Source organism: Wolffia australiana, chromosome 4 (genome assembly GCF_029677425.1).
Source record: "Wolffia australiana isolate 7733 chromosome 4, ASM2967742v1".
NCBI lineage: Eukaryota > Viridiplantae > Streptophyta > Magnoliopsida > Alismatales > Araceae > Wolffia > Wolffia australiana.
This window is the reverse complement of record NC_135838.1, coordinates 5,141,163-5,165,969: the sequence shown is the minus strand read 5'-3', so window position 1 is coordinate 5,165,969 and position 24,807 is coordinate 5,141,163. Positions and strand designations below refer to the sequence as shown.

At 46.4% G+C, this 24,807-nt stretch overlaps 3 protein-coding genes and 1 pseudogene across 3 annotated transcripts; 3 read left to right on the top strand and 1 right to left on the bottom strand.

Moving 5' to 3' along the window:
• LOC144701686 (putative sugar phosphate/phosphate translocator At3g17430) lies at window positions 1-22,571 on the top strand. Its single transcript, XM_078573424.1, has 10 exons — window positions 1-148; window positions 15,125-15,276; window positions 19,805-19,912; window positions 20,401-20,432; window positions 20,523-20,573; window positions 20,666-20,727; window positions 20,819-21,080; window positions 21,857-22,122; window positions 22,195-22,292; window positions 22,355-22,571. Exons 2-10 carry the CDS (start codon window positions 15,190-15,192, stop codon window positions 22,463-22,465), a joined length of 1,077 nt encoding a protein of 358 aa, XP_078429550.1. The 5' UTR covers window positions 1-148; window positions 15,125-15,189; the 3' UTR covers window positions 22,466-22,571.
• On the top strand, window positions 6,538-8,374 carry LOC144702065 (uncharacterized). Its single transcript, XM_078573935.1, has 3 exons — window positions 6,538-6,856; window positions 6,914-7,524; window positions 7,589-8,374. The coding sequence occupies exons 1-3, from the start codon at window positions 6,538-6,540 to the stop codon at window positions 8,372-8,374; spliced, it is 1,716 nt and encodes a 571-aa protein (XP_078430061.1).
• On the top strand, window positions 8,441-9,014 carry LOC144702064 (putative mitochondrial protein AtMg00860 pseudogene; annotated as a pseudogene).
• A 172-nt stretch (window positions 22,572-22,743) lies between the features above and the next one.
• Window positions 22,744-23,434, bottom strand: LOC144701687 (uncharacterized). Its single transcript, XM_078573425.1, has one exon. The coding sequence runs from the start codon at window positions 23,418-23,420 to the stop codon at window positions 22,806-22,808; it is 615 nt and encodes a 204-aa protein (XP_078429551.1). The 5' UTR covers window positions 23,421-23,434; the 3' UTR covers window positions 22,744-22,805.
• Between the last annotated feature and the right edge of the window lie 1,373 nt (window positions 23,435-24,807).

The following is a 24,807-nucleotide window of genomic DNA, read 5'->3' as shown; positions in this document are numbered from 1 at the left end:
CATCTTGTGTACAACTCCCCCGCCAACCTGCTTCCGCGTGAGCAGGCAAGAACAGGGATAGTGACGATCTATTCAGCATAGATCTGGCGTTTGATTGCAGCGTCTTCTATCTCAGATGCTTGTGCTGCGTCGTATTCTTTGACGTCAGGTTTAGCGATCTTTGTTTTGCTCGTTAACGTTCTCTAATTTGCAGTATTTTGGTGTTCTGCCTATAATCACCATTGTCAATTGGATCGAATTCCTTAAATCTGTCTTTTTGCATTCTTCGTCTTCTCTTTGCGCGTCGAGGTGCCTGGATCGGGCATTTCTGTCGGGACGCTGGATACCTGACGTTGAAGAGAGAACCGTTTGCTGAATTTCGCTGTCATTTTTTAGGATTTGTCTGTGCGCTTGGAGTTTGCCGCTGATTGATTTTCATATCTTTTGCACAACTTTTCCGCATTGACTAGGACTGCCAAAAAATTGTATTTTGATTCTCTCAATCAAGAGATTGACATTCAGCTGGGGACATTCTGTATGGTTTTCGCTCTATCTTTTTCTAAGTGATTCGCCAATGCCGATTATGTACCTTGGTGCATTTGTTTCGACGCACTATAGTGGTCATCTATATTTCCTTTTTTTTCGAAAAAAGGATGAATACTCGAAATCTGTGATCAACCCGATACTACAGAGATTGATCAAAATGATCTATCTTATTTCGAAACAAGAGTTACAGGGAAGACCAAAATGATCCCCTACCATTCATGTCCTTCTAAACCTGCATGAAACCATACCGCCCACTTCGTGATTGATGCCGTCCATCAAAGCTGTGCTCCCCTTGAAAAAAATATCAGTACAATGCAGCCAGATGGCCCATAGCCAGATTGGTTTTCTTATGAACCATTTTCTCTTGAAATAAGATAAAGAACCAGAACTTTCTTTTGTGGCATCTCTGTATTGTCATCTTGACTTTAAATTATCATCATTTATCACTTGTACCTTCAATGAGGGAGATGAAAGGTACAGATGAACCTTGCCTGATTTTTCTCTGACATAGTGATTTGATTACGATGCAAATGCCAATTCCATTTCAAGAAACATGTAACCATTCAAGAACATCCAGATTGAGAGATCTGGTGAGAGATTGCCTAACTGGAAAGAGAATGAGAGGTAGGATAATGGAGATATCCTGATGAAGATCACCCTTCTGGTCGGCCCTGCAGAGCAGACGTGTTGTTGCTCCACAACTGCAATGCTTGAAACAGCTTAGAAATAAAGATGTCCTTCTGTCTCTGGTGCCCTCTCTATTTATAGGAACGTGTTTCCTGCTTCACTCTCCCCGTGCTGACATGGATCTCTCCCTTTTCTTGGTTCACCTCTGGTACGTTCTTGAAAAGAATGTATCACTATCGTACACAATCAGGTATTTCTCAAGCGGTTAGTGTGAAGGATAAAGGTGATTATATTCGTCCGAACATTTTTCAGAAAAAAATTAGTCTGAACAAAGCATCTGGTTTGAAAAATTGTGCTACCTTTTTATTCTTTGGATGCTAACTATGATCCGACGATGAAAGTGAATGAGAAGATGTATTAGTGGGATATTGTTGTGATAATTCAATGAAGGACTGATCGAATGAGGCCCAAAAAGGTCCATAAGGGCCCATTTGAAATTTTGGGGGGAAAGATTTTTAGCTGACAGGTCTCACCAGACACATCAGTTGAATGATCATTTGATGTTTCTTCTGGGTACAAGTTACCTGTATTCAGCGATCGTGAGGGCAAGAGTTTTCGTATTCAATAATTTTTTAGGCTTTGGGCATTCTCATCTAGTTTTTTCTCTCTCTTTTTCTTGATTCTTGATAGAAATCCAATGAGGCATCTATCATGTTGTTAAATGATTATGTTGGTCTGAACTGAGCATCTGATTTTCAAAATTCTATGCTGCATTTTCATTCTTTGGATTTCTAACTATGATCTAGTGACGAAAGTGAATGAGAGTTGTTACGCCTCCCACACCTCTGACGTTAGAGTTCACTCAGTGAAGAATCAAAATCTATCTGCTGTGACAATCCATCTGTCTCAATACATCACTCATCTGATGGGAGATAGAGAATTCCCTCTCATTGATACAGTTCTTTGCCAAGAATGTAGCTCCTGCTTGTCGCCTGACAGAATGCAGCCTCCTGCTCCTGGAGGATCACATCATGAAGAGATCCCAAGTCAGCAAGTGTGTTTTCCTCCCAGAAATCAGTTATCCTCTTAATTCTCTTTTCTCCTTGATTATCTCCCTTTTATACCTCTTTCTTTCAAACACCAAATTCTTACCTAAAGTTTGCATTCATAATCAGCACTCGTTATTGCATGTGCTGACTAACTTTGTCTTCTTTTGTGATTCTCCTCTTCTCATGCCCCTTAGTCTTCATCTGTTTGATATGGATGTAAACTAGTATGGCATCAATCCCAAGAAAAAAATGCACCTGTTTTGCCTAGTTTCCCTGGTAGTGGTATGTCACTGTTCTCCCTTGCTGCTGCAGACCAGGTATGACTTGTATGATATGAACCTTGATGTAGGCTCGCATCAAGGAAGGGGCCTGGATGAGAAGGTGTAGATATTCCCAGGGTTGGAGAGTAGAAATGGGATGATTCGAGGAGAGGTCGAACGGACGAGGGAGGGATCCGCTGGGGATGGGTGGCCTGAAGATACGGTGAGGTAGAGATGATCATGAGGGACGGGAACCACAGTGAGAGAGAGGCAAGCGACCTTACTTCCTTCTTCTTGGCTTTAGGAGAGCTGCCCTATTTGAAGGAAATGTGACGATTCTTCTAAAGCTGAGAGAGAGAGAGAGAGAAGAGAAAAATAGAAAAATATATTCAGATTTAAAAACAGTACAAATCGCAACCCTTTTTATAGGGTAATAACTAGCCGTTAGTAATGGCTAGTTATAACGAGTAGTTTTTAACAAGCCATTATCACTTACCCGATTTGTAATAACAAATCGGGTAATGGGCCATATGGACCCGATATTACAAAATGGGTCTTTATTTTAGACCCGATGCATTTTTACAATATTTTTGGGCTTATTATGCCTGTACATTCAACACTCCCCCTCAAGTGCAGGAATGTATATTTGCCATTCCAAGCTTGGATATCAAATGTTGTAAGCTCTTGGTAGGTAAGCCCTTGGTGAAGATGTCTGCACATTGTTCTTCAGATTTGACATGTTCTGTCTTCAAAATTCCTTGCTCCAAATGATCTTGAATGCAGAACCGGTCGTTGTTGACATGCTTCATCTTGTCGTGATCAACTGGATCATGTGCTATGCTGATAGCAGATTTGTTGTCGCAGCGGATGACAATTGGACTTATATACTTAATCTTCAGATCATCTAGCACATGTTTAATCCACATTACTTCATCAATTCCTTTGGACATAGCTCGGAATTCAGCCTCCGTACTGGACTTGGAGACGACACTTTGCTTCTTGCTTCTCCAAGCCACTAAGTTTCCTCCCAGTATTGTACAATACCCAGTAGTTGACCTGTAGTCAAGACGAGACCCAGCATAGTCAGAATCAGTATATAAAGTAAGGTCAAGTTTACCTGTTTTCCGGTATGCGATGCCCAGTCCTGGAGTTCCCTTTAGGTACCTGAGAATTCTGTTAACAGCTTGAAAATGAGAGTTTCTGGGTGAGTGCATAAATTGACTTAAAACGTTGACTGCATAACAAATATCTGGTCTGGCATGTGACAGATATAAGAGTTTTCCAACAATACTTTTATATGAGTTCATATCTACCCTAGGTTCATCCTCATTGAAGTTAATCATAAATATGATTAACTTCAATCGGTGTTTCATTTGTATTGCAATTTATATGCTTTGTTTCTTCTAGAAGTTCCAAGATATATTTTTGCTGTGTCATTAAAATTCCTTCACTTGAGCGTGCAAATTCTATTCCTAAGAAATACTTTAGAGGCCCCAATTGTTTGACTCGAAAATTCTTATCTAAGTGTTGTTCGAGACTTTTAATTTCTTCTAGATTATTTCCTGTAATTATAATATCATCTACATATACTATCAAAATTGTTATTAGTCCTTGAGCCATCTCTTTAAAAAACATAGTGTGTTCACCATTACAATGTTTGTATCCAAGATTCTTCATGGTTTGGGTGAATCTTCCAAACCATGCTCTAGGTGATTGCTTTAATCCATACAAAGCTTTTTGAAGTCTGCATACCTTTCCTTGATTTATTTTTTCTTCATAGCCTGGTGGAACATCCATGTAGATCTCTTCTTTTAAGTCGCCACGAAGAAAAGCATTTTTTATATCATACTGGTTTAGAGGCCAATCCAGGTTGACTGCCAATGATAGTAAGATTCTGATGGTGTTGATCTTTGCTACTGGAGCAAATGTCTCCTGATAGTCAATTCCATAAGTTTGAGTGTACCCTCTAGCTACAAGGCGACTCTTATATCTTTCTAGACTACCGTCTGACCTACATTTGAGTGTAAATACCCATCTACAACCTACAGTTCTTTTATCATTGGGTCGTTCCACAAGTTCCCAGGTATTGTTCTGTACTAGTGCCTTCATTTCCTCGTCCATTGCTTCTTTCCATCTGACATCTTTCATAGCTTCCTGTGGAGATTTTGGGATAGGAATGTCTTGGATTTTGGTAAGAAAAACCTTGTATCTAGGTGACACCTTCTGGTAGTTTAGATAATTAACCATTGGGTAAGGCATTGGTTTCACACAATTTCTAGTTCCCTTAGTGCAATCGGCCAATCATTTCCTCCATTATCAGTGACTCTTTCTTCATCTCCAGAGATCACTCCCCCTTTATTAGAAACTTCTCCCCCTTCACCCAAGTCCGTGACTTCTTTATTCCTTTCTTTTCTTTTTCTCTGATAGTATTTTGGGTATGGGGATATTCGATGTAAAACTTCTGAGTTTTCCATTGTATCATCTGTTCAACTGGAGATGCCTAAGTCATCACTGGTGTTTTCATTTTCTTCCGTATGTAGCTCGACCAAAGGAATAGGTATAGGTTAGTATCTGGTCCATGTTCAGAAACATTATCTTCGGTAGTGAGATCATCATTCTCACTAGTAAGTAAATGAGATATCTCTTTATGACTCTCAGTACCTCTGGGTTTGTAGTAAAACAATTGTTCATCAAATACTACATCCTTGGTGACCATATATTTTCGAGTAATAGGGTGATAAATCTTGTATCTGATATGATCCGGCGACGGGTCTACGTGAGACGGAAGGGGCAGACCTAGCCCGTCACGCTCGAACAGACCCACACTGCCCCCGAGCCTACTTAAGCACCTCCCCAAGGACGGGGGGAGGTAGGCAATCAGAAGTAAGCAGCCCTCCTCTTCCCTTGCCTCCCTCACCGGGTTTCCTCACTCCCTCCCACTCGTGGTTGTAGGTCGACGCGCCCTCCTTGCCGCGGAGCCGACAGCCCCCTCCGGCCGTTCCCGTCTCTATCCCTCTCTCCACCCCGGGAACTCCCACCTCCTCTCTACCCCTCCTCTCAGTTGAACTCTGTGACGTTGAATATTGCAACTCGTATCGTTGTTTGGTCGGAAGTACAAGGGTTACACAATACGCCCGAGCAGGGACGTATCATTGGTATCAGAGCCAGAACCGCCACGCCGCCTCTGCTCTCCGCCCTCCCGCTATGGCGTCCCAGTCGGAACACGGCTCCCCTGCGCCCAACGACGACCCAAACACGAAGGCCATTGCGGACGCTCTGGCGTCCCTCTAGGCGCAGCTCCAGGAGCTCCGGGTGGATCAGCAGTGCCAAGCCGCCCACTTCTCGGCGGCCCTGGCCGCCGCCGGCTTCACTGGTACCACGAGGGACCCCAGTGTGACGACGACGCCACACCGGGCAGATACCCCGGCCCACTGGACCCCAGGGATCTCGTGGTGTCGGACTCGTTCTCGGACGAGGACTACGGCTTGCTGGTGCCGCCCCCGCCGCCGCCTTGCCGCCGACAACCCACCACCACCGGCGAGCCCCCGTCGCAGGTCCGCAACGGCGACCTCGTGCCCTACGGCCGTGCACCCACGGGTCGGGCGGGTCGGGAGGGCACGGGAACCCCGCTGGAGCCGTGGGGCGCCGCCGTCGTCTCCGGCGATCGGCCCCCCGCACCCGCAAGCTTTCCCCCGACCGCAAACCCTAACTGGGTAGCGGCCAAGGGGAAGGGGCCGCCTGACCCTGGCCAACCTTCCCGGGCCTGGGCGTCTGGCCCCTCACTTCCACTGGGGCGGGCCTACCCGTTACGGGGGTAGGACCCGCCAATGTGGGACGAGTTGGGCCCTCCCCCTGGCGGGCTGAGCGTGGCCCATCCGACCGGGTGGCCCGCTCAAGTCCACCCCCCTGGGCCCAAGGAGAGCCCACCCCAGGACCTTTTGGGCCCGTTCGGGCCCCGCATTGAAGGGTGGGACCAGAACCAGCCCAGGGCACCATGACGCCGCCTACCGGCCGTACTTCCTCGCCACGATGAGCCGCCAGTCCCGACGTGGAGGGAAGACGCCGTCGAACTCGACATGACCGAAGATGCGTGGGGCCACCCTCCACCTCACTGGGGTCGCCATGATCGTCAGGACATCTTTGACGGCTACCGCGACAGGGGTCGGCCCCGCCCCCGCGTGGCCGAGCCGCCCGTATTCTCAGAAGTGGATCCAGACCGTTGGCTGTGCCATCTCGAACAATACTTCCGCTCCATCCCCACCGATGACGCCGAACGCCTGCACATCGCGTCGTCCTACATGGACGGGAAGGCTGCGGCGTGGTTTTGCTACCTGGACGACCGCGTGGGATTCCAAGACTGGGGCGACTTCAAGAGACAACTCAGCCGTCGTTTCGGTCTCCAACCTCATGTCGCACACCGCTGCCTCATTAGCCTCCAATAGACTGGAACAGTGGACGAGCTGGTGGCGTCATTCATGGAGCTAGTCGGCTACCTACCCTCCTTGGGTGACGACTCAGCCATGTTGGCGCTCCACTCCGCCCTCCGCCCCACCATACGGGCCGAAGTGCGGCAGCTCCGACCCTGCACCACGGCGGAGCTGATAGAGTGTGCCCTTGAAGCTGAAGCGACGCTGGCCGAGTTGACCGAGACCGAGGACCGAGGGGGGGTACATCTGTACCGAGCGCCGGAGGCAGCACCCCCTCGCCCCCCAGCGGCGCCACCGGGAGTACAAAATGGTGGGCGCGAGGGTCCCGTCCGGGCCCGTCGGATGAACCTCACACAAGAGGAACTCCTTCGGAAGTGCGGTCAGGGCCTTTGCTTCCAATGCAATGAGCAGTTTACCCCGGGTCACCGATGCCGGCGGGATCTCCGCATCCACATCGTCACCGACCATCCGGAGGCAGCCGGGGTCCCCCTTGAAGAGGCCAATGAATCGGATTCGGAAGAGGAGGGTCCCCTTGGCGATGAACAACTCAACGTCGTTCGAGTGGAATCCCGGCCCGCTCGGGGCTCCACGTCCCCTCATGCTCTTCAAATCCAGGGAGCTATACGGGGACACGCGGTGAGGGTCCTAATTGACATGGGAGCCACGGATAACTTCATCTGCCGTTCGTCTCGCGCGTCAGCTAGGGCTCCCGCTCAACAGTGCACCGCCATACCAAATCCGGTACGGCAATAGCACCGTCACGACGGGGAACGTCCAAGCAGCCGCAGTTTCTGTGAACCTTCAAGGTTACACTGCCGTGGTCACTCTTCTTCCCGTCCCCAACCTCAGCACCGACGTCATCTTGGGTTATCCTTGGTTGCGCACGCTGGGATGGACCCAAGCACGTTGGGATTTGTTCTTGTTGAAGTTCCGAGTTGACGGGGTGTGGCATACCTTGGAAGGGGACCCCACCAAGGCCAGTTCGTTGGAAGCTCGCCATCCGCAGCCCCGTGTGACAGGCGCTCTCAACGCCCGGTACATCTCGCCGACAAGCTCCCCTCGGCAAGCTCCTGCTTCCACGGACGCCCGGACCCTTTTCGAGCACCGCTTCCCACGAGTGTTTCACCACAAAGGCGACTTGCCGCCGAGGCGTGCATTGGACCACCGCATCACGCTGCTACCAGGTACGGGCCCAGTCAATTCTCGTCCTTACCGCTACTCTCATTGCCAGAAAAACGAGTTGGAGCGGTTGGTTCGGGAACAACTGAAGGCGGGTCTTATCCGACCCTCGCACAGCCCATACTCGAGCCCGGCCCTCTTGGTCCGCAAGAAAGACAACCAGTGGCGCTTCTGCGTCGACTATTGCGCGCTAAACAAGATCACCGTTCCCAACCGGTTTCCCATTCCGGTGGTTGACGAGCTGCTCGCGGAGCTGCATGGCATGTCGCATTTCTCCAAGCTGGACCTTAAATCGGGTTATCACTAAATCCGAATGCATGAAGGCGATATCCAAAAGACGGCTTTCAAGACTCACTTGGGACACTATGAATACATGGTCATGCCGTTCGGTCTCTCGAACGCCCCGGCCACGTTCCAAGCCTTGATGAACCTCGTCTTCCCTCCACTCCTCCGAAGGTTCGTACTGGTTTTCTTTGACGATATTTTAATTTACAGCCGCAGCCAAGAGGAGCATATGGCCCACCTAGCCGAGGTCTTACAGCTACTGGATGACCACGCCCTCCACATCAACGCCAAAAAATGCTTCTTCCTTCAAACCCGGCTCGAGTATTTGGGCCATTGGGTTTCTTCGGAGGGCGTGGCCACAGACGCGGCCAAGGTCCGCGCCGTTCGGGAATGGCCCACTCCCCTCACCCTCAGGGACTTGCGGGGATTCCTCGGCCTAGCGGGCTACTACCAGCGGTTTGTCGCTGGCTTCGCCACGATTGCGTGGCCGTTGACCCGTCTGCTCAAGAAGGGAATGTTCGCGTGGTCAGCCGATGCCCAAGCCGCGTTCGACCGGCTCAAGCACGCCCTCTCCACGGCACCCGTCCTCGTTCTACCTGACTTCACGTGTGAATTTGTGTTGGAAACAGATACCTCGAGCACCGGAGTGGGCGCCGTGCTGATGCAACACAAAGGGAACTCATGGCCATCGTGCTCGCGGTTCGCAAGTGGCGCCACTATCTGCTCTTCCAACCCTTCATCATCTGTACAGACCAGCAAAGTCTCAAGCATTTGTTGGAACAACGCGAAGTTCAAGGCGACTACAACCACTGGCTCTCCAAGCTGCTGGGGTACAACTTCTCTATCCAGTACAAGGCGGGTCGCTCCAATGCCACGGCGGATGCCCTGTCCCATCTTCCTCCCCGCGAAGACCTCGCTGTCGGGGCCATTTCGTGGTCCCATTGGGAAGACCTACCAACAATCCGCCAAGAAGTTCTGGACGACCCCAAGCTAGCCGCCATCGTCACGGCCCTTAAGACAGGTCATGCACCCCCGCCACACTTTACCATCGCCAATGATACGCTGTTCTATGATGGCAGGGTGGTCCTACCCAGATCTTCGAGCCTTGTGGAAACTATCCTACGAGAATTTCACTCCACAGCCACCGGAGGCCATGGGGGCTTCCTTAAGACGTACAAGCGCATCCTTCCCCAATTGTTTTGGCAAGGGATGAAGGGAGACATCAAGCGGTACATCAATGGCTGCCACATTTGTCAACAGAACAAGGCATCCCACCTCGCCCCAGCAGGACTCCTCCAACCGCTACCTACTCCAGTGCGCATTTGGGAAGACATCTCTGTGGACTTCGTGGAAGGCCTGCCCAAGTCCAAGGGCCTTGACACCATACTGGTCGTCGTGGACCGCCTCAGCAACTATGCCCACTTCCTCGGCCTCCGCCACCCGTTCTCGGCCAAAGAGGTAGCGGACAAGTTCACCAAGGAGATCATCAAACTGCACGGGACGCCGTCCTCCATCGTTTCCGATCGGCGTTGCGTCTTCCTGAGTGGGTTCTGGCGCGAGCTGCATGCTCTCCAAGGCACCCACCTCCGCCACAGCTCAGCTTATCACCCGGAGACGGATGGGCAAACTGAGGTGGTCAACCGGAGCTTGGAGACTTACCTCCGTTGTTTTTCAGGAGACGACCCGCGTCGCTGGAGCACGTGGTTACGTTGGGCCGATTTCAGCTACAATACTTCGCATCACTCGGCCATCCACATGTCCCCCTTTGAAGCCGTCTACGGGCGACCGCCTCCCGCCCTCCTCCGCTACGGGTCGTCGCCTTCCCCGAATGACGAGGTCGATCACCTCCTCCGCGACCGCGATGCTCACCTCGACCTCCTGCACCAACATTTGGACCGTGCCAAGGCCACCATGAAGGCATGTGCCGACCAGCATCGCCGGCCAGTGGAGTACCAAGTAGGCGAGCAGGTCTACCTCAAGCTCCGTCCCTACCACCTGCAGTCCCTCGCCAAACGGCCCTTCGAGAAGCTTGCCCCATGCTACTTCGGGCCCTACTCCATTCTCCAGCGTGTGGGACCGGTGGCCTATCGCCTCGCCCTTCCGGACACGGCACGCATTCACCCCGTCTTCCATGTCTCCCAACTCAAGCGCACCACACCCAGCACCGTGGCTCCTCAACCGCTTCCGCCTCTCCTCACGGAAGATCTCACGTGGCACGTCACTCCCTCCAAGATCACAGCTTTTCGCCCGTCCCCGGAAGGCTGCCAGGTCCTCACTCACTGGGCAGAACTTCCGTCGTCAGAAGCGACGTGGGAGCTGGCTTCCGACATCAGGGATTGTTTTCCATCCTTCCAGCTTGAGGACAAGCTGCTCAAAATAGGGGGGAGTATTGATATGATCCGACGACGGGTCTACGCGAGACGGATGGGGAAGACCAAGCCCGTCACGCTCGAACAGACCCACACTGCCCCCGAGCCTACTTAAGCACCTCCCCAAGGACGGGGGGAGGTAGGCAATCAGAAGTAAGCAGCCCTCCTCTTCCCTTACCTCCCTCACCGGGTTTCCTCACTCCCTCCCTCTCGTGGTTGTAGGTCGACGCGCCCTCCTTGCCGCGGAGCCGACAGCCCCCTCCAGCCGTTCCCGTCTCTATCCCTCTCTCCACCCCGGGAACTCCCACCTCCTCTCTACCCCTCCTCTCAGTTGAACTCTGTGATGTTGAATATTGCAACTCGTATCGTTGTTTGGTCGGAAGTACAAGGGTTACACGATACGCCCGAGCAGGGACGTATCAGTATCCCTTTTGAGTAACAGAATATCCAACAAAGCCACACTTCAGGCCTTTTGTAGACCATTTATTTTGTTTACATGTATGGTTGTATACATATCCAACACATCCAAATATTTTGACAGGTAAACCAGTTTTCAATTTCACAGTTAGGTAGTGTGTTTCTAGCAATTCTAAAGGGCTTTTGAATGCTAAAACTCTAGATGGTAGTCTATTTAAAGGATGAGTGGCTGTCATTACTGCAAATCCCCATAGGTTTGCAGGGACGTTTCCATGTATGAGGAGAGTTCTCCCCTTGTCAACAATATCCCCTAATTTTCTTTCAGCAAGACCATTTTGTTGTGGTGTATAAGGACATGAGGTTTCATGTCTTATTCCCTTAGATCTGAAGAATTCCATAAGCTCATTGTTAAGGAAATCCTTGGCATTGTCAGTTCTAAATCCTTGGACTGGGTCACCAAATTGTGTTCTGATAAGATTGCACAGTCTTTTCAAGTTCTTAGTAACTTCAGTCTTATTTTTGAGTAAGAATACCCAACTGTATCAACTGTAATCATCTGTACATACTAGGAAATATCGTTGTCCTAGTATGTCTAGTTGAGGGGATGGTCCCCATACATCACAATGGATGTTTTGGAATGGTCTGGTCATTCTGGTGTTACTTGGTGGATAGGAAACCCTTTTGAATTTTCCTAATTGACAAGCTTCACAAATAATATGTTCCACCAAAATATCCTTAAACAGGTATGGGTACATGTTGTGGAAGGGAAGAGGAAGATAATGACATACACACAACTGAGTACATAGGTGGGTATGTATACCCTAAGAGAGAGAAGGATAGATGGGCTAATGGGCTTATAGAATAGGGCCCATTAGCCCATAGTAGCTAGTCTCTCACTAACAGTACATGTGTTTCAGAAGATGAAATGAAGGATCACCCATTCTTTGATGGATCTCCGTAATAGAGGCTTGAGATGATATTGCTGCCACCTTGGTTTCATCGATTATCAGGGTGCTAGGCAACGTACAAGGTAGATAGTAGAGTCCTTGTTGAACTTTAGCTAGTCCAATCTTCCACCCGAGGTCCTTATGACATAAATAGGCATCCAAATTATCAAATAGTATATTATACTCCCTCATCTTTGCAAGCTGTTGTAGAGAAACTAGGCTTACAAATAATTTTGGGACATGTAACACATTAGTTATTTCACCAATGGGTTGGATGTTCAGACTACCAATGCCAACTACTGGAAGTAGTGTGCCATCAGCAGTTTGAACATGTTTGCCAGGAGCAATCTTCTCATATGTTATAAAGATTTCTCTTCATGATGACATATGGTCTGTTGCTCCTGAGTCTAGGATCCAGGCTTTTCTGGATTCCTAGTAAACAAAGTAATATGAGTAAGTATTTCCCCTTTACCAGTATTAGCCATGGATGTTGATCCAATGACAGCACCACCAGAGATGATTGACTTCAAAGTCTGGAATTCCTGGATCATCTTATGGAGGTCCTGGGCTGAAGGAAGATTATCTGAATTGGTTGCTCCTTGTTGGGCTAGGTGGGCTCTGGCAATGTGTGGAGGCTTTCCATGGAGCTTCCAGCATTTATCTTTGATATGGCCCTTTTTCTTGCAGTAGTTGCACACCAATTCATCTCGGTTGACTTTTTCGGTAACAGTAGTGCCAGCAGAATGCTGGTTTCTTGTAACATAGGCTGTATTCTCAATGACTCCACGAGTTGCATTCAGACGACTCTCTTCTTGCATGACCTTGGACACTGCCTGGTCAAACGTGGGCGCTTCCTCCCTGTTGTATAATTGACTCCTGATTATCTCGAACTCAGGTCTGAGCCCTTGTAAAAACTGGCACAGTCGATTTGTTGCTTCATGGGCTCTGGCAACTGGGTCTGTAGATGGTGGTCTGCAGTAATCCAACTCATTATGGATATCCCTCAGCTTGTTTGAGTACGTTAGGACATCCATATCTCCTTGCTTGAGAGTGTAGGCTTTTACAATAAGCTCAATGATCTTTGTCTTGTCATTCCTTTTAGAATGGCTTCGATGGATTGCTTCCCACAATGACTTTCCTGTTCCATAAGAAGAGAGACTGGTTAACTGCTCGGATGCTATAGAATCTAGCATCCTTGCAAAAATAAACTCCTCCTCTGTTATCCATTTTGGATAACTTGGATGAGTCTCACACGGGCGATCTTCTGTGAGATGATGAGTGAGTTTCCTGGGCTTCAAGACTGCCTGGATATTCCTCTCCCATAACAGGAGATTGTTTCCGTTGAATATATTGCATTTGGCAATCACTGGAAATTGAGTGAGCCATCTATTGGCGAACAGAATCTGATGGCCTGATGACACCACCTGAGAAGAAATCTTTGCGGCTTCGTCTGCCATAAAACCAGCGAAAAAAACTTCTTATAATGTGGACTTTAGCTCCGACAATCTAGAAGAAGATCCTCCCATGGGATGAACTTCTCCCTAGCAGCGGGCTTTGAGCTTCAGTTTCCAACAATCACAGGCGATCACAAAGCCTGCTCTGATACCATGACGATTCTTCTAAAGCTCAGAGAGAGAGAGAGAGAGAGAGAAGAGAAAAATAGAAAAATATATTCAGATTTAAAAAACAGTACAAATCGCAACCCTTTTTATAGGGTAATAACTAGCCGTTAGTAACGACTAACTGCTAGTTATAACGGGTATTTTTTAACTAGCCATTATCACTTACCCGATTTGTAATAACAAATCGGGTAATGGGCCGTATGGACCCGATATTACAAAATGGGTCTTTATTTTAGACCCGACACATTTTTACAATATTTTTGGGCTTATTATGCCCGTACATTGAACAAAATGCATAACTGCTAAATGACTAAAATGCCCTTGTGCTAACAAGATGAGACTAACCCTAGATAGGATGAGGATTGTATCACCTCCTCGATGACCTTGCACTCTGGTGGAGATCCTGAATTCCAGAACACCAGTCCCCCTTCTCAAGTCCTGGCTGGATGCAGCCCCATCCTGAGAGAAACCAACAACCTTCCCAATTCTCAAATCACTGTCCGAACGCCCCCTGATCCTTTCACACTGTTCTCTTATATCCTCCTTCTGGACCCCCTTATTCCTTAATGTGCTTTTCTACCCCCCTTTCTTAATGGGCCTGTCTCGGCCCTTTTATTGCTCAGTCATCAAGTGTTGCCTCATGTGACGACCTTTTGTACTTGTCTATGCCGTTAGGGTTAGCCTTTGCTTGATCCCAATTCTGACCTGCATTCACCCCTGCCTTGTAGTTCCACATCTCGCTTTCATCCTCTTATATTAGCTGTATATCACTTTCTTCACATATTGTGAAATGAAAAAAAACCAATCCAGTGATTACCAACTCAGTAGGTTTAACAAAGTCAACTTAATGACTTTAGCAATGAAACCAATAGGCGGTCGCTAACCATACAAGGATGAATCTTAGTTCTTTTTATGCTTATAAATTTAATAGTTGGCTTGAAGTTTTTCCACCCAGACTTTCTTTTTATTTTATTTACGGGGCAAAATGGGCCACCCACGCTCAATCTCGCTGAGTTATATGGCTACAAAGACCGTTGGCTTTCTTACCATTATAATATTTGTTCATACCCACGGCTAGCTTGCAGTTTTTTGTTATGCAACGGTAGAAATTTTCTCAATTTCTAAGTATATCTTGAGCTGGAGTAATTCAGATGGATTTACTTTTTCCACGTAATGTTACCCTTGGACCGAAAAATTGTTCACTAATTCTGGCTTTATATTTCCAATGAACAACAATAAGTTTTTTTGAAAGAAAAACAATAATGGTATAAAATGTCTACCATGAAGTTCACGCCACCATATAAAATTCTGTTCTGCTTCTTTCGCCTTTTTGTTGCCTATTTGAAGGTCTGTCATACCTTTACTTATTCTTGGTACAAAAAAATATCTTTATTATTATACGTTACGTGGTTTACAGCTGCAGCTAGTGACTGTACTGTCAATTGGAAGGCAGCAGCATTGGGAGAGACTGACTATATAGACATGAAGGTCAACAATCAGCACATGCTGACTTACTTGTATCTCCTGGTTTATGTGGTGCTCTCTTCTGGAGTCATTTTATATAACAAGGTAAAATGATCTGGTACTAACCCTCTTGATTTTTAAATTTTTTATAAAATCCACAATGGTTTTCTTCATAATGACCTCAGGTAGCACAGATGTTTGATTTATATATGCTTTATTTTTTATATTTACTGAAAGAGCTTGTTTCATTGAGAAGGCCACTAATCTCATCATTTAGAAGTAGGGCCATTCGTGAAATTTAGTTTTTGTGCGCAAGTTTCATCTTCTATGCTTGAATTTTAGACGTTTATGGCGTAAATGTTAACATTTGAGAGTTTTGCTGAAATAGGCAACCAAAACCTCCATTTTGGTACAGAATAATCCTTTCGTACAAGTAGAAAAATGTTCTTTCATATGAGTGAAATAACTTAGCCCTCTAACCTTAGAAAATCATTGTTCTTGTACAAGATTAGCAAATGATTCTGCATAAGTTTCTCTCTTGAAGTAATTTTCAGTCATTGATTTTGCTTTTATATCATTGCTTAGTTTGGACTATGGTTGTTTAAAATTTTATGAAAGTCATTTGGGACCTGATATAACTCCCCTCCCAACATACTTGAGAAGGAAGAAGCACGAAGTTTTGTTAGTTTGCATTGTTTCCTTTTAGTTTTTATGCTTTTCTTTGGTTATAAGTGGCCTACAATTTCCAATTTTAGATGTTTGCCTCTAGACAGGCCAAGACCCACTTTAACTACACGGGCCCTGGCCCGCTCTGTGTAAGGCAGCATATATCTCAGGTGAAGGCAATAAGAGAATAGACCTTTTGGTGTTTCACTCTAGGGCCGTGTCAAACTCCAAATAGGACAGATGGCTGACGAACACAGGGAGGAAAGCATACCCAGTATTATAGGGATTGATTTCTGCCTACATCCTATGGCTGATCAAGAAAAATTACACCTTGCATCTCTAAATTTTGACGACTCTACCCATACTTGGGTTTATACATGAAGAAGCGTGTATTCTGGAGAAGATGGACTCAACGGGAAAGAAGCTTAACCTCATCTCTCTTGATTCATTAGGGTTATATTCAGTAGGGAAAAGAGAGAAAGGCGTAATGGGCCCATTATACAAGTGAAGGCATAACATTAGAAAACAGTTGTCTTTAACAGTACATACCTACAAGGAAGTTGGATTTCTAACTTGGGAAGATTTTAAATGACAGTTTGCCAGCCGATATTGAATTTCCTCTATCAGGCTGTATTACGAACAATTTGAAGTTCAACAGTAGGATCTTCATGAAAACAAAGCCAAATTTGGGCATATATTTGCTCAGCTACCGAAATTAACTGTGGATATTAAAGAGAATGCTTACCTATGCGATTTAAAGCCTGAGATCGGAACAGAGTTTTGCCGATATTGTCCTCTGGGTCTCAAATAAATTATGGATCTGTCTATCCTAGTCGAAATTGATCTTGACATCTTATGGTAAGTGTGCCAAAGTCCTCCATCATACCCATATCTACAGCCACCAAACAATTCCTCGGGCTGATGATACGTTCTTCTCAAGGATGTATTGTCGACACGCCTCCAAGCGACCGCGTTAAGTCAAGTCGCATGTGCAACTTGACTATAAATAAAAGACCAGATAGGCAAGAGGGGCCAAGAATTTCCAAAATTGGCAGCAGAAGCTGAGGCTGGAGTGCGGGAGTCTTCCGCAACCAGAAGGGGAGAGGGAGCTGTTTCCACTGTTCATTTGTATCGATCTTCCATCTATATTCATCCATTGACTATCACTGCTCATTTTCCGTGCATCTAATTCTCTCCTGTGCGGATTCCGGGCATTGACTCTCAGGAAGGGCATTTGGTTATTATATTGATACCCTGATCGGCCGATACCAGTGAGGATATCAGCTGACCAGTGCACCCTTATCATCCATATTCTGGCGTTCCTTCCACAAGTTGCCCACCACCACCTCAGAGGGGTGCCCAACCGCTACTGGCACAACCTGTTCAGACACCCCCACTTCCACTGCAAGATTGGCACAATAAACATCAAAATATCAAACTGTCAGAAGTTGGACTCCAAAAGTGTAAATCGAAGGGTCTTTGCTTTTATTACGATGATTGTTTACCCCGTGACATTACTGCAGGAGGGATTTAAATCTCATTATGGTGTTCAATGGTGATCAAGATCCTCAAATACATGACGACATTGAAGATTATACAAAGACTGATGAGAATTCAAATCTCTTTTCCTTTTTCTCAGTGCTCTTCTCTCTATGTGCTAGTCAAAAAATGGGACAGTGTAAAATGTCAGCCAGTCCGTATCCTTGTCGATGGGGGTGCCACCCACAATTTTGTCCATTCGAACTTCATTTCTGTCTTATCAATTCAGGTCTTTCAAGGCCGCCAGCTCATGTACTTTGGCAAATGGCGTTCCTCAACAATCTGGGGTCCTTTGTTTGGCGTTCTCATATATCTGCAAGGTCTCCAGATCATTCAGGATTTAATTTCCATTTTGCTGAGTAACATGGAGATTATTTTGGGAGTCCAGTAGCTGTAATCCTTGGAATGGTTCTACAGTAAACACAGTATGATAAATTTGAAGGTCATTTTGAACAAAGACATATATTTACTAACGGCTGACCCAGATGTACTACCATGATGGGTCTCCAATTCCCGAGATTCGGACCTTAATCAGGAATGGGAGGCATTTCAGGGAACTTCATGCTGTATCCAACCGGACCGTGGTATCTCATCTTCAATTAAATGCCACTTTAATCAATGCCATACATTGAATCCCGCAGTCTTCACCCAGTCTTACTGCCTCCCTTAAAAAAAAACAACTGGATCATGAATATACCTGACCACTATATCAATGTAATCATGATGCATTCTTCATAACAACATATTTTCGGCATTTTAATAAGAGGAAACCCAACGAGAACATACGTTCAAGTGTTCACACGTGTGAACCACTTTAAAAGGAAGAACAACAGGGGGAAGATGAACATTTTTTCTTGGAAGTCTAACCGGAAATTGGGAAGAAGTGGCAGAGCACCAGAGGCCGGAGCAGCAGAGGATCCATCCGTGGCCGGAGGGGAACTCATCTGTCAAGGGCAGTCCATTTCCTTTCTTTTCTTTTCATCTCTCCCTGAAAACGGATTCATCAAAGCATTCTTGGACATTCTTGATTTGATTTGGAATTGAGTTCAATCATGACACTTATGGTAAATTCATTTTGGCGCCGGTACAACCACCTCTAAATCCATTACCAGCGCTGCCACAACTGCCAAGCCCACTGCCTCCACCGCCAAAACTTCTGCCAGCGCAGCCGCAGAGCCCGCTGCCGCCACTGCCAAATTTGCCGCCATCAACAAACCCTCCACTCCCTAATCCAATGCAGCACGTGGATGGATGGCATTCTGATACGTTTCTTGAAATGTTCCTGTTGTCAATGATCAACTGTAATGTAATTGTGGATGTTGATTGAATGAGAGTCTTCAAGAATTGCTCAAACAGTGATAGAGGTGGATGAAGGAATGACAGAGAGTCACCGCTGATGTCCCTGGGGCACATCATCCACAAGAGACGAGGTCAGAATTGGAGAATGCTAGAAAGAGGGAATGAAGGAGAGAGAGAGAAGTAGAGAGGAGAGAGAGTGAGGGGCTTACAGTGAGATCAATTCCTGCCCGGTTGTATTTATACGGTTGGAGGTCTGATCTTCTTTGGACTGGTAGAAGGATATTGACACGGTATGGGACTCTGACGTTTGGTGTAACAACAGTCTGGTATCATATCACGTTCGTTTGAACTTGGTTGTGAACAAACTGAACACGAACGTGAACGGAAATTTTTGGCTGTTCGTTCGGCCCCAGACGACGAACTTCCAATCCCTAGGGGGATAGAGGAATGGCCAGAGGGGAGTTCAAAGGGTGAGGCAGCGATTGACCCGAAACGAGCCACCTGAAGAAGCAGTGACGGGTTGATGATCACAGGGACGAGGATCGTTGCAGTGAACCGATCGACAAGGGGTAGGGGTTGAGTTGACTGAAGATCGGGTGAGGCAATCATGGGGGTGGAGTATCGCGGGCCGGTTGAGCGGGCAAGGGGGAGTCGGAGAGGATCAAGACAGTGAGCCAAGAGGCCGATCTTACCTTGATTCATGATTTTTGAAGAAATTGTCTGCTCTTAATCTTTTTTTAAAGACACTGTTCATTCTTTTTCATGCTTTGCATCACTAAACAAATAGAATATTTAGCATTACTTAATTATTCTTCCAGTATGCAACCTCTGTATCACTTCTAGATGGCCCATCTGTTAAACCCGACTTGGCTGGTTAATTATGCATCAGAAGTTTACAATTCAGGAGACTATTCTGTTGATAGTATCCCTCTGCTTTAGTTGTTAACTTCAGTTTTTTAAACTTATCTTTACTAATTTTCGACCTTAGTCTTCAGTTTTGCTCAATAATTTTTTAGAATGCGGCTCTGGGTACCCTTGGGGGTGTCTCATCATCAAATAATTTCCACTTAACTGGGCATTTTGCAGTTATCAAATAACTGACACTATGATCTAAATGGGCATTTTGCAGTGGGTGCTATCGCCAAATTATTTTAATTTTCCACTTCCAATCACGCTTACCATGATCCACATGGGATTTTCCGGTCTAGTGGCTTTCCTTTTGGTTCGAGTGTTCAAGGTATGGCCTTCCTCACATGAAAAAACTTTGCTTCTTCCCTTTCGCATATCTTTCATTATTTTCAAATAACTGACAAAATCTAAAGTTGAAAAGTCGCAGCATAGTAGATAGTGAACATCAGTATAAATGATGCTTAAATTGTTTGGAAGCTTAGGTCGAAATTTTATAGGGGGAAATAATATCGTTTATGTTGCCCTTTTTAATGAGTTTGTCCCTGTCCGGTCAACTCTTTTCCATTCCTCTTCCAATCTCGATACTATGATAGTAAATAGGGATTAAATGCTTTTCACGGAAGATAATTCATAATTTTTCAAAGTTCAAAATTCAGTATTTAACAAGCATGATTACCTCTGCATGGATGAACTATGAAACTTCATCGCAAAAAAATTGGTTCGTTATCCACGAGGGTTAACCCCAACCAATGTATGAAGATGATTGTTAATAAAAGATTTTGCACTGAGATTTATTGATGTTCTTTGCACTGACAGGTGGTGCCACCAGTGAATATGACTCTTCAGATGTGAGAAATGACGCCACAAGCAACTTTCCTCTTCTTCTTCTCCAGTTGATGAGACCGCTCCCCTCTGAACTGACCCTTCTTAACTTGCAGATACGCGACTTGCGTGATCCCGATTAGTGCATTCTTTGCATCCAGCCTTTGGTAAGAAGTTCTGGCAATTATCACCCATGGCTTAAATCTTTAAACCCTGAATCATCACATTTCATGAATTGTATGGCATTTCTACTTGGTAGGTTTGGGAACACGGCGTACTTGCATATCTCGGTCGCCTTCATCCAGATGCTCAAAGCCCTGAGTATGTTCTCCTAGAACACCCGCGATTTCCACCACACTCATCTAGTATGTAAAAAATGTTTGGATCACAACTATAGTCTGTGTTTGAGCAGTGCCGGTGGCCACATTCCTAGTTGCAGTGTTGTGGGGCACAGACAGGCTAAGGTGTGATATTTTCCTGAACATGCTGCTCATCAGCGTCGGAGTGGTGGTCTCGTCCTACGGCGAGATCCACTTCAATGTGATCGGAACGCTTTTCCAGGTCTCGGGGATTTTCGCGGAAGCTCTTAGACTTGTCCTGACCCAAGTCCTCCTCCAGAAGAAGGGCCTGAGCCTGAACCCAGTGACCAGCTTGTACTACATAGCCCCTTGCAGGTAATACTTGCCTCTCTGTTTCATGATCTTGTTTTGCTTTTCATTTTTCCATCTCAGTAAATGGATAAGGAAGATCACCTGAGATCAGTGATTAATCCAATACTATATCAAATCTAAATGAGAATCAGACCAAGGACCAAACTCGTCCCCCCCTCCAAAACACTTATTTTAAACCCGCCAGAAACAAAACCCTCCAATTTGTGAATAACGCCCCAATCATTCACAACCTTCTAAACCAGCATGAAACAAAAACTTCCATTTAGTGAGTGATGCCATCCATCCATTGATGCTGTCCTCCCAATGAAGACAATCTCATAAGGATGCAGCCAGGTATATTGGAAAATGATAATGTGCCGAAGTAAAGCATGCTCAAACCAGATAAAGCTACTCTGTTTGAGTTCCCATCCACAAAAACAACAAGTAAATCAGGAAAAACAAGCTCTTTGCAACTTATTCTACCTATAGAAAAAATATATATGTTTGGAAATGATGATGCCCATCTCATCTCTTGTAGCTTTCCGTTTCATTCGGTGATAGTCGAAGGAGTGGTTTCAATATACTGACTCCAACCCACATGCTGTGTAAATTTTCATGTCTGTTCCATGGTATGTGTCTTAATCTCCCTCATGGGCAGAAACAATCCCATCTGCAAGAAACAAAAAAAAACAGTAACGCCCGACTGACTTCTATAACATCAATTCCCTTTAGTGCTAATCGAAGGAGCCGCCTCAATATGCTGACCCCAACCCACATGCTCTGTCTCTTTCTGTGTGCAGTTTTCTTTTCCTGTTTGCTCCATGGTATGTATTGGAGAAGCCTGCAATGGAATTCTCCCAGTTTCAGTTCAAGTTCTGGACATTCTTCTCCAACGCGCTTTGTGCACTGGCGTTGAACTTCTCCATATTTCTGGTGATTGGAAGAACCGGGGCCGTCACCATTCGTGTTGCCGGAGTTCTCAAGGACTGGATTCTCATCGCCCTCTCCACAGTCCTATTTCCAGAATCCGCCATCACTGGGCTCAACATCATCGGCTATGCCATCGGTACCCGAAAAACCCTAAACCCAAAACCCTAAACCTCTTCCGCAATCTTCACAAACCTTCTTCTACTTGCAGCTCTGTCTGGCGTCGTCTTATACAATTACTTGAAGATGAAAAATGTCCGGACTCCACCTCAAACTCTGGATGAGAATCTTGTCGAAAAGGCTAGCAAGGTAACCCTCTGAAAGTTTAGCATTTCTGTTTTCAATGCGAAGACTCTGATTTGCTGTTTCAGGACTGGAAGCTTGATAAGAGGTCTTCGGACTTGTTCAGAGCTGAAGATGAAGAGGCCCCTCTTATTTCCACAGATCGGGTCCTGCACAGTGGCCGAAGTGTATTTCCATAACATGGCCCAAGTGTATTTCTCATTCAGGCATGTATTTCCTTCTTTTCTTATACGGCAAAGACTTTATGAACTTGGTTTGTGCAAAGAAATTAGTCATCCAAAGAAATGAGTCAGACGTCATCCCGCAAGCTTGATCTTGTAATGGCCAAAGAGGAAGAAACTCGAAATGATAAATTTTGATTCTTTAGCAGTTCATCGTTTGAATAAAAAACGACGTTGACTCACATAGAACAGCAAAATGACGAAGAAATTAAGCAAAAAAACTCCTGAAAACGATGTTGAAGAAAATAGAGCAAAACCCTAGAATTGATGGAAGATCTTCAATTGGTTCAAGCCATCATCAGCTAGTCTTAGAAGGATCGGGCATGGGGAACAGACCGGCACCGGCGGCTCCCCTCGGCGGAGCAAACCCTAGGAATTTCTGCAGATTCGTCCTGATGCTGATGGAGCAGAGCAGGTACAAGAAGGCCATGGAGCAATCCGTCGGATCGTTGCCAGGGAGCCCCCGGTGGCTCATCTTGTAGACTAGAGACACCGGCGCGAACGGAAGCTTCGCCACCGGCTTGCCATCGAAAAGCGAATTGAGGAGCCCGAAAATCACAAAGAGAACGACAGCAACAACCGCACCGGATTTGAACTTGAAGAGGGACAGATCTCGAGTGGACTCCTTGAGGCTGGATTCAACGCGATCCATCTTCTTGTTCTTGGAGGTTTTCTTGGCGGCGATCGACGCAGTTCCGGCGGCAGAGGAGGTCGAGGTCTTCATCGTCTCCAGCTTCTTCGAGGCCTTGTCGATGGAGGATCGGAGGCTCTTGTACGAGGACGTGCGGTAGATCAAGATCCAGGAGATGATCTCGCAGAGAATCGCCGTGCAAAGCGAGATCCCTACCACCACGAGCCCGTCCGCGTAGCGGCTCCCCGTGATCGACGTCGCCATCGCCACCAGCGACGCCATCGCCAGAACTCGATCGATCTGAAGGTGATCTTCCCCCTCGCATTCTTATATAGGGGAACGGCAACCGTCATCGGGATGACGTGATAGTGACGGTGACGAAATTAGGGGCCAGTGACGGATGACGGATGCCGAATTGGGTGTGACGGTGACGGAGGCCTCGGACGAGTGACGCGACGGGACGGCCGTGACGGATTTTTAAAAATGACCAGAAAGGCTTAAACATCATTAGATTTAAGCTTTTCAACGGCAGAGATTTCGCCACGTGATGTCGCTTGCTCGATTTTTTGGCATTTTGCAGAAAGGTCCCTGCAGTAATTCGCGCGCACAAAAGGATGCCGTCCAAAGATAATTGGAGATATGCCCCTCCGATTCTCTCTCCTCCGCACGGTTGTTTTTCCTGTCACATGTGACTGTGACGCCATCCGGTGAGGAGGACGTGACAAGGATGCCACAAATCATGACCGTGACGCAAACGTGACGGATTTTTCTGAAATCCTCGGACGTGTGATGGGATCATGGCGTGACGAAACTTTCGTCACGAACCGTCCATCACGGATCGTCATCTGTCCTGTCACATCCGGGGCGTCACGTCCCGGACGTGCTGTTCCCTACTACATACTTACAAGAGAAAAAAACATTAATTAATAAAATCTAGTTAAATGGTAGTACATCTCGAGTTTTCTCATGGAACTGTGCTTCATTCTTGTCATATAAAAAAAAACCCTTCAACATTGTTCGTTTCTTTATTTGATATGTTCATCAGAGGAAGGTTAATGTTGCAGGTTGGTTCCTGCATTTGCCTATATACCTTATATTATATATATTCCTGAATTTCCCTCCCGGTTTTCGTCCGCAAGGTTGGACCCAAGCGGGACGGAAATTTATCCCGAGACGAATGGACGGGATGAAAAAACCGTTTTCGTCCACTCTGATGAAAAACCGTCCCGTCTGGAGGTCCTGGACAAAAGATACGTCCCATCCGCGTCCCTGCACTGATTCTAGAAGTCGGACGGGACGACCTTCGTCCCATCCCGTCCTTTGTCCACATCCCAGACGATCCGGAACTATAAATATATAGTTTTAGATGTGCTAATTTTAAGTCCTGTCGCCCAATAGGTATGAATAAAAGCTAGCAAAGAGTACAGCTTTAGAAATAATTACTCATGTTGTTGTACTTCACCCTTAGTTTATGAACCCTTGAAACATTCTGCATTTCTTTATTTAGTATGTTCATCAGAAGAAGGTTAATATTGCAGGTTGGTTCCTGAATTGCTTGTATACATTATATTATATAGTTTTAGATATGTTGATTTAGAGTCCTATTGGGCTTTAGTGTGAATGGCCCAGTAGGCACAAATAAGAGCTAGCAAATAATATAGCTTTAGTA

Bases quoted from the DNA above. Each gene is read 5' to 3' on its own strand.
- LOC144702065 (XM_078573935.1), top strand. From the start codon at position 6,538: ATGACCGAAGATGCGTGGGGCCACCCTCCACCTCACTGGGGTCGCCAT. The intron at 6,857-6,913 runs GTCTCCAACCTC...AGACTGGAACAG, and splicing joins ACAACTCAGCCGTCGTTTCG to TGGACGAGCTGGTGGCGTCA. The intron at 7,525-7,588 runs GTGAGGGTCCTA...CTCGCGCGTCAG, and splicing joins GAGCTATACGGGGACACGCG to CTAGGGCTCCCGCTCAACAG.
- LOC144701686 (XM_078573424.1), top strand. From the start codon at position 15,190: ATGAAGGTCAACAATCAGCACATGCTGACTTACTTGTATCTCCTGGTT. The intron at 20,433-20,522 runs GTGAGAAATGAC...CTTAACTTGCAG, and splicing joins GTGAATATGACTCTTCAGAT to ATACGCGACTTGCGTGATCC. The intron at 22,123-22,194 runs GTACCCGAAAAA...TTCTACTTGCAG, and splicing joins CATCATCGGCTATGCCATCG to CTCTGTCTGGCGTCGTCTTA.
- LOC144701687 (XM_078573425.1), bottom strand. From the start codon at position 23,420: ATGGCGTCGCTGGTGGCGATGGCGACGTCGATCACGGGGAGCCGCTAC.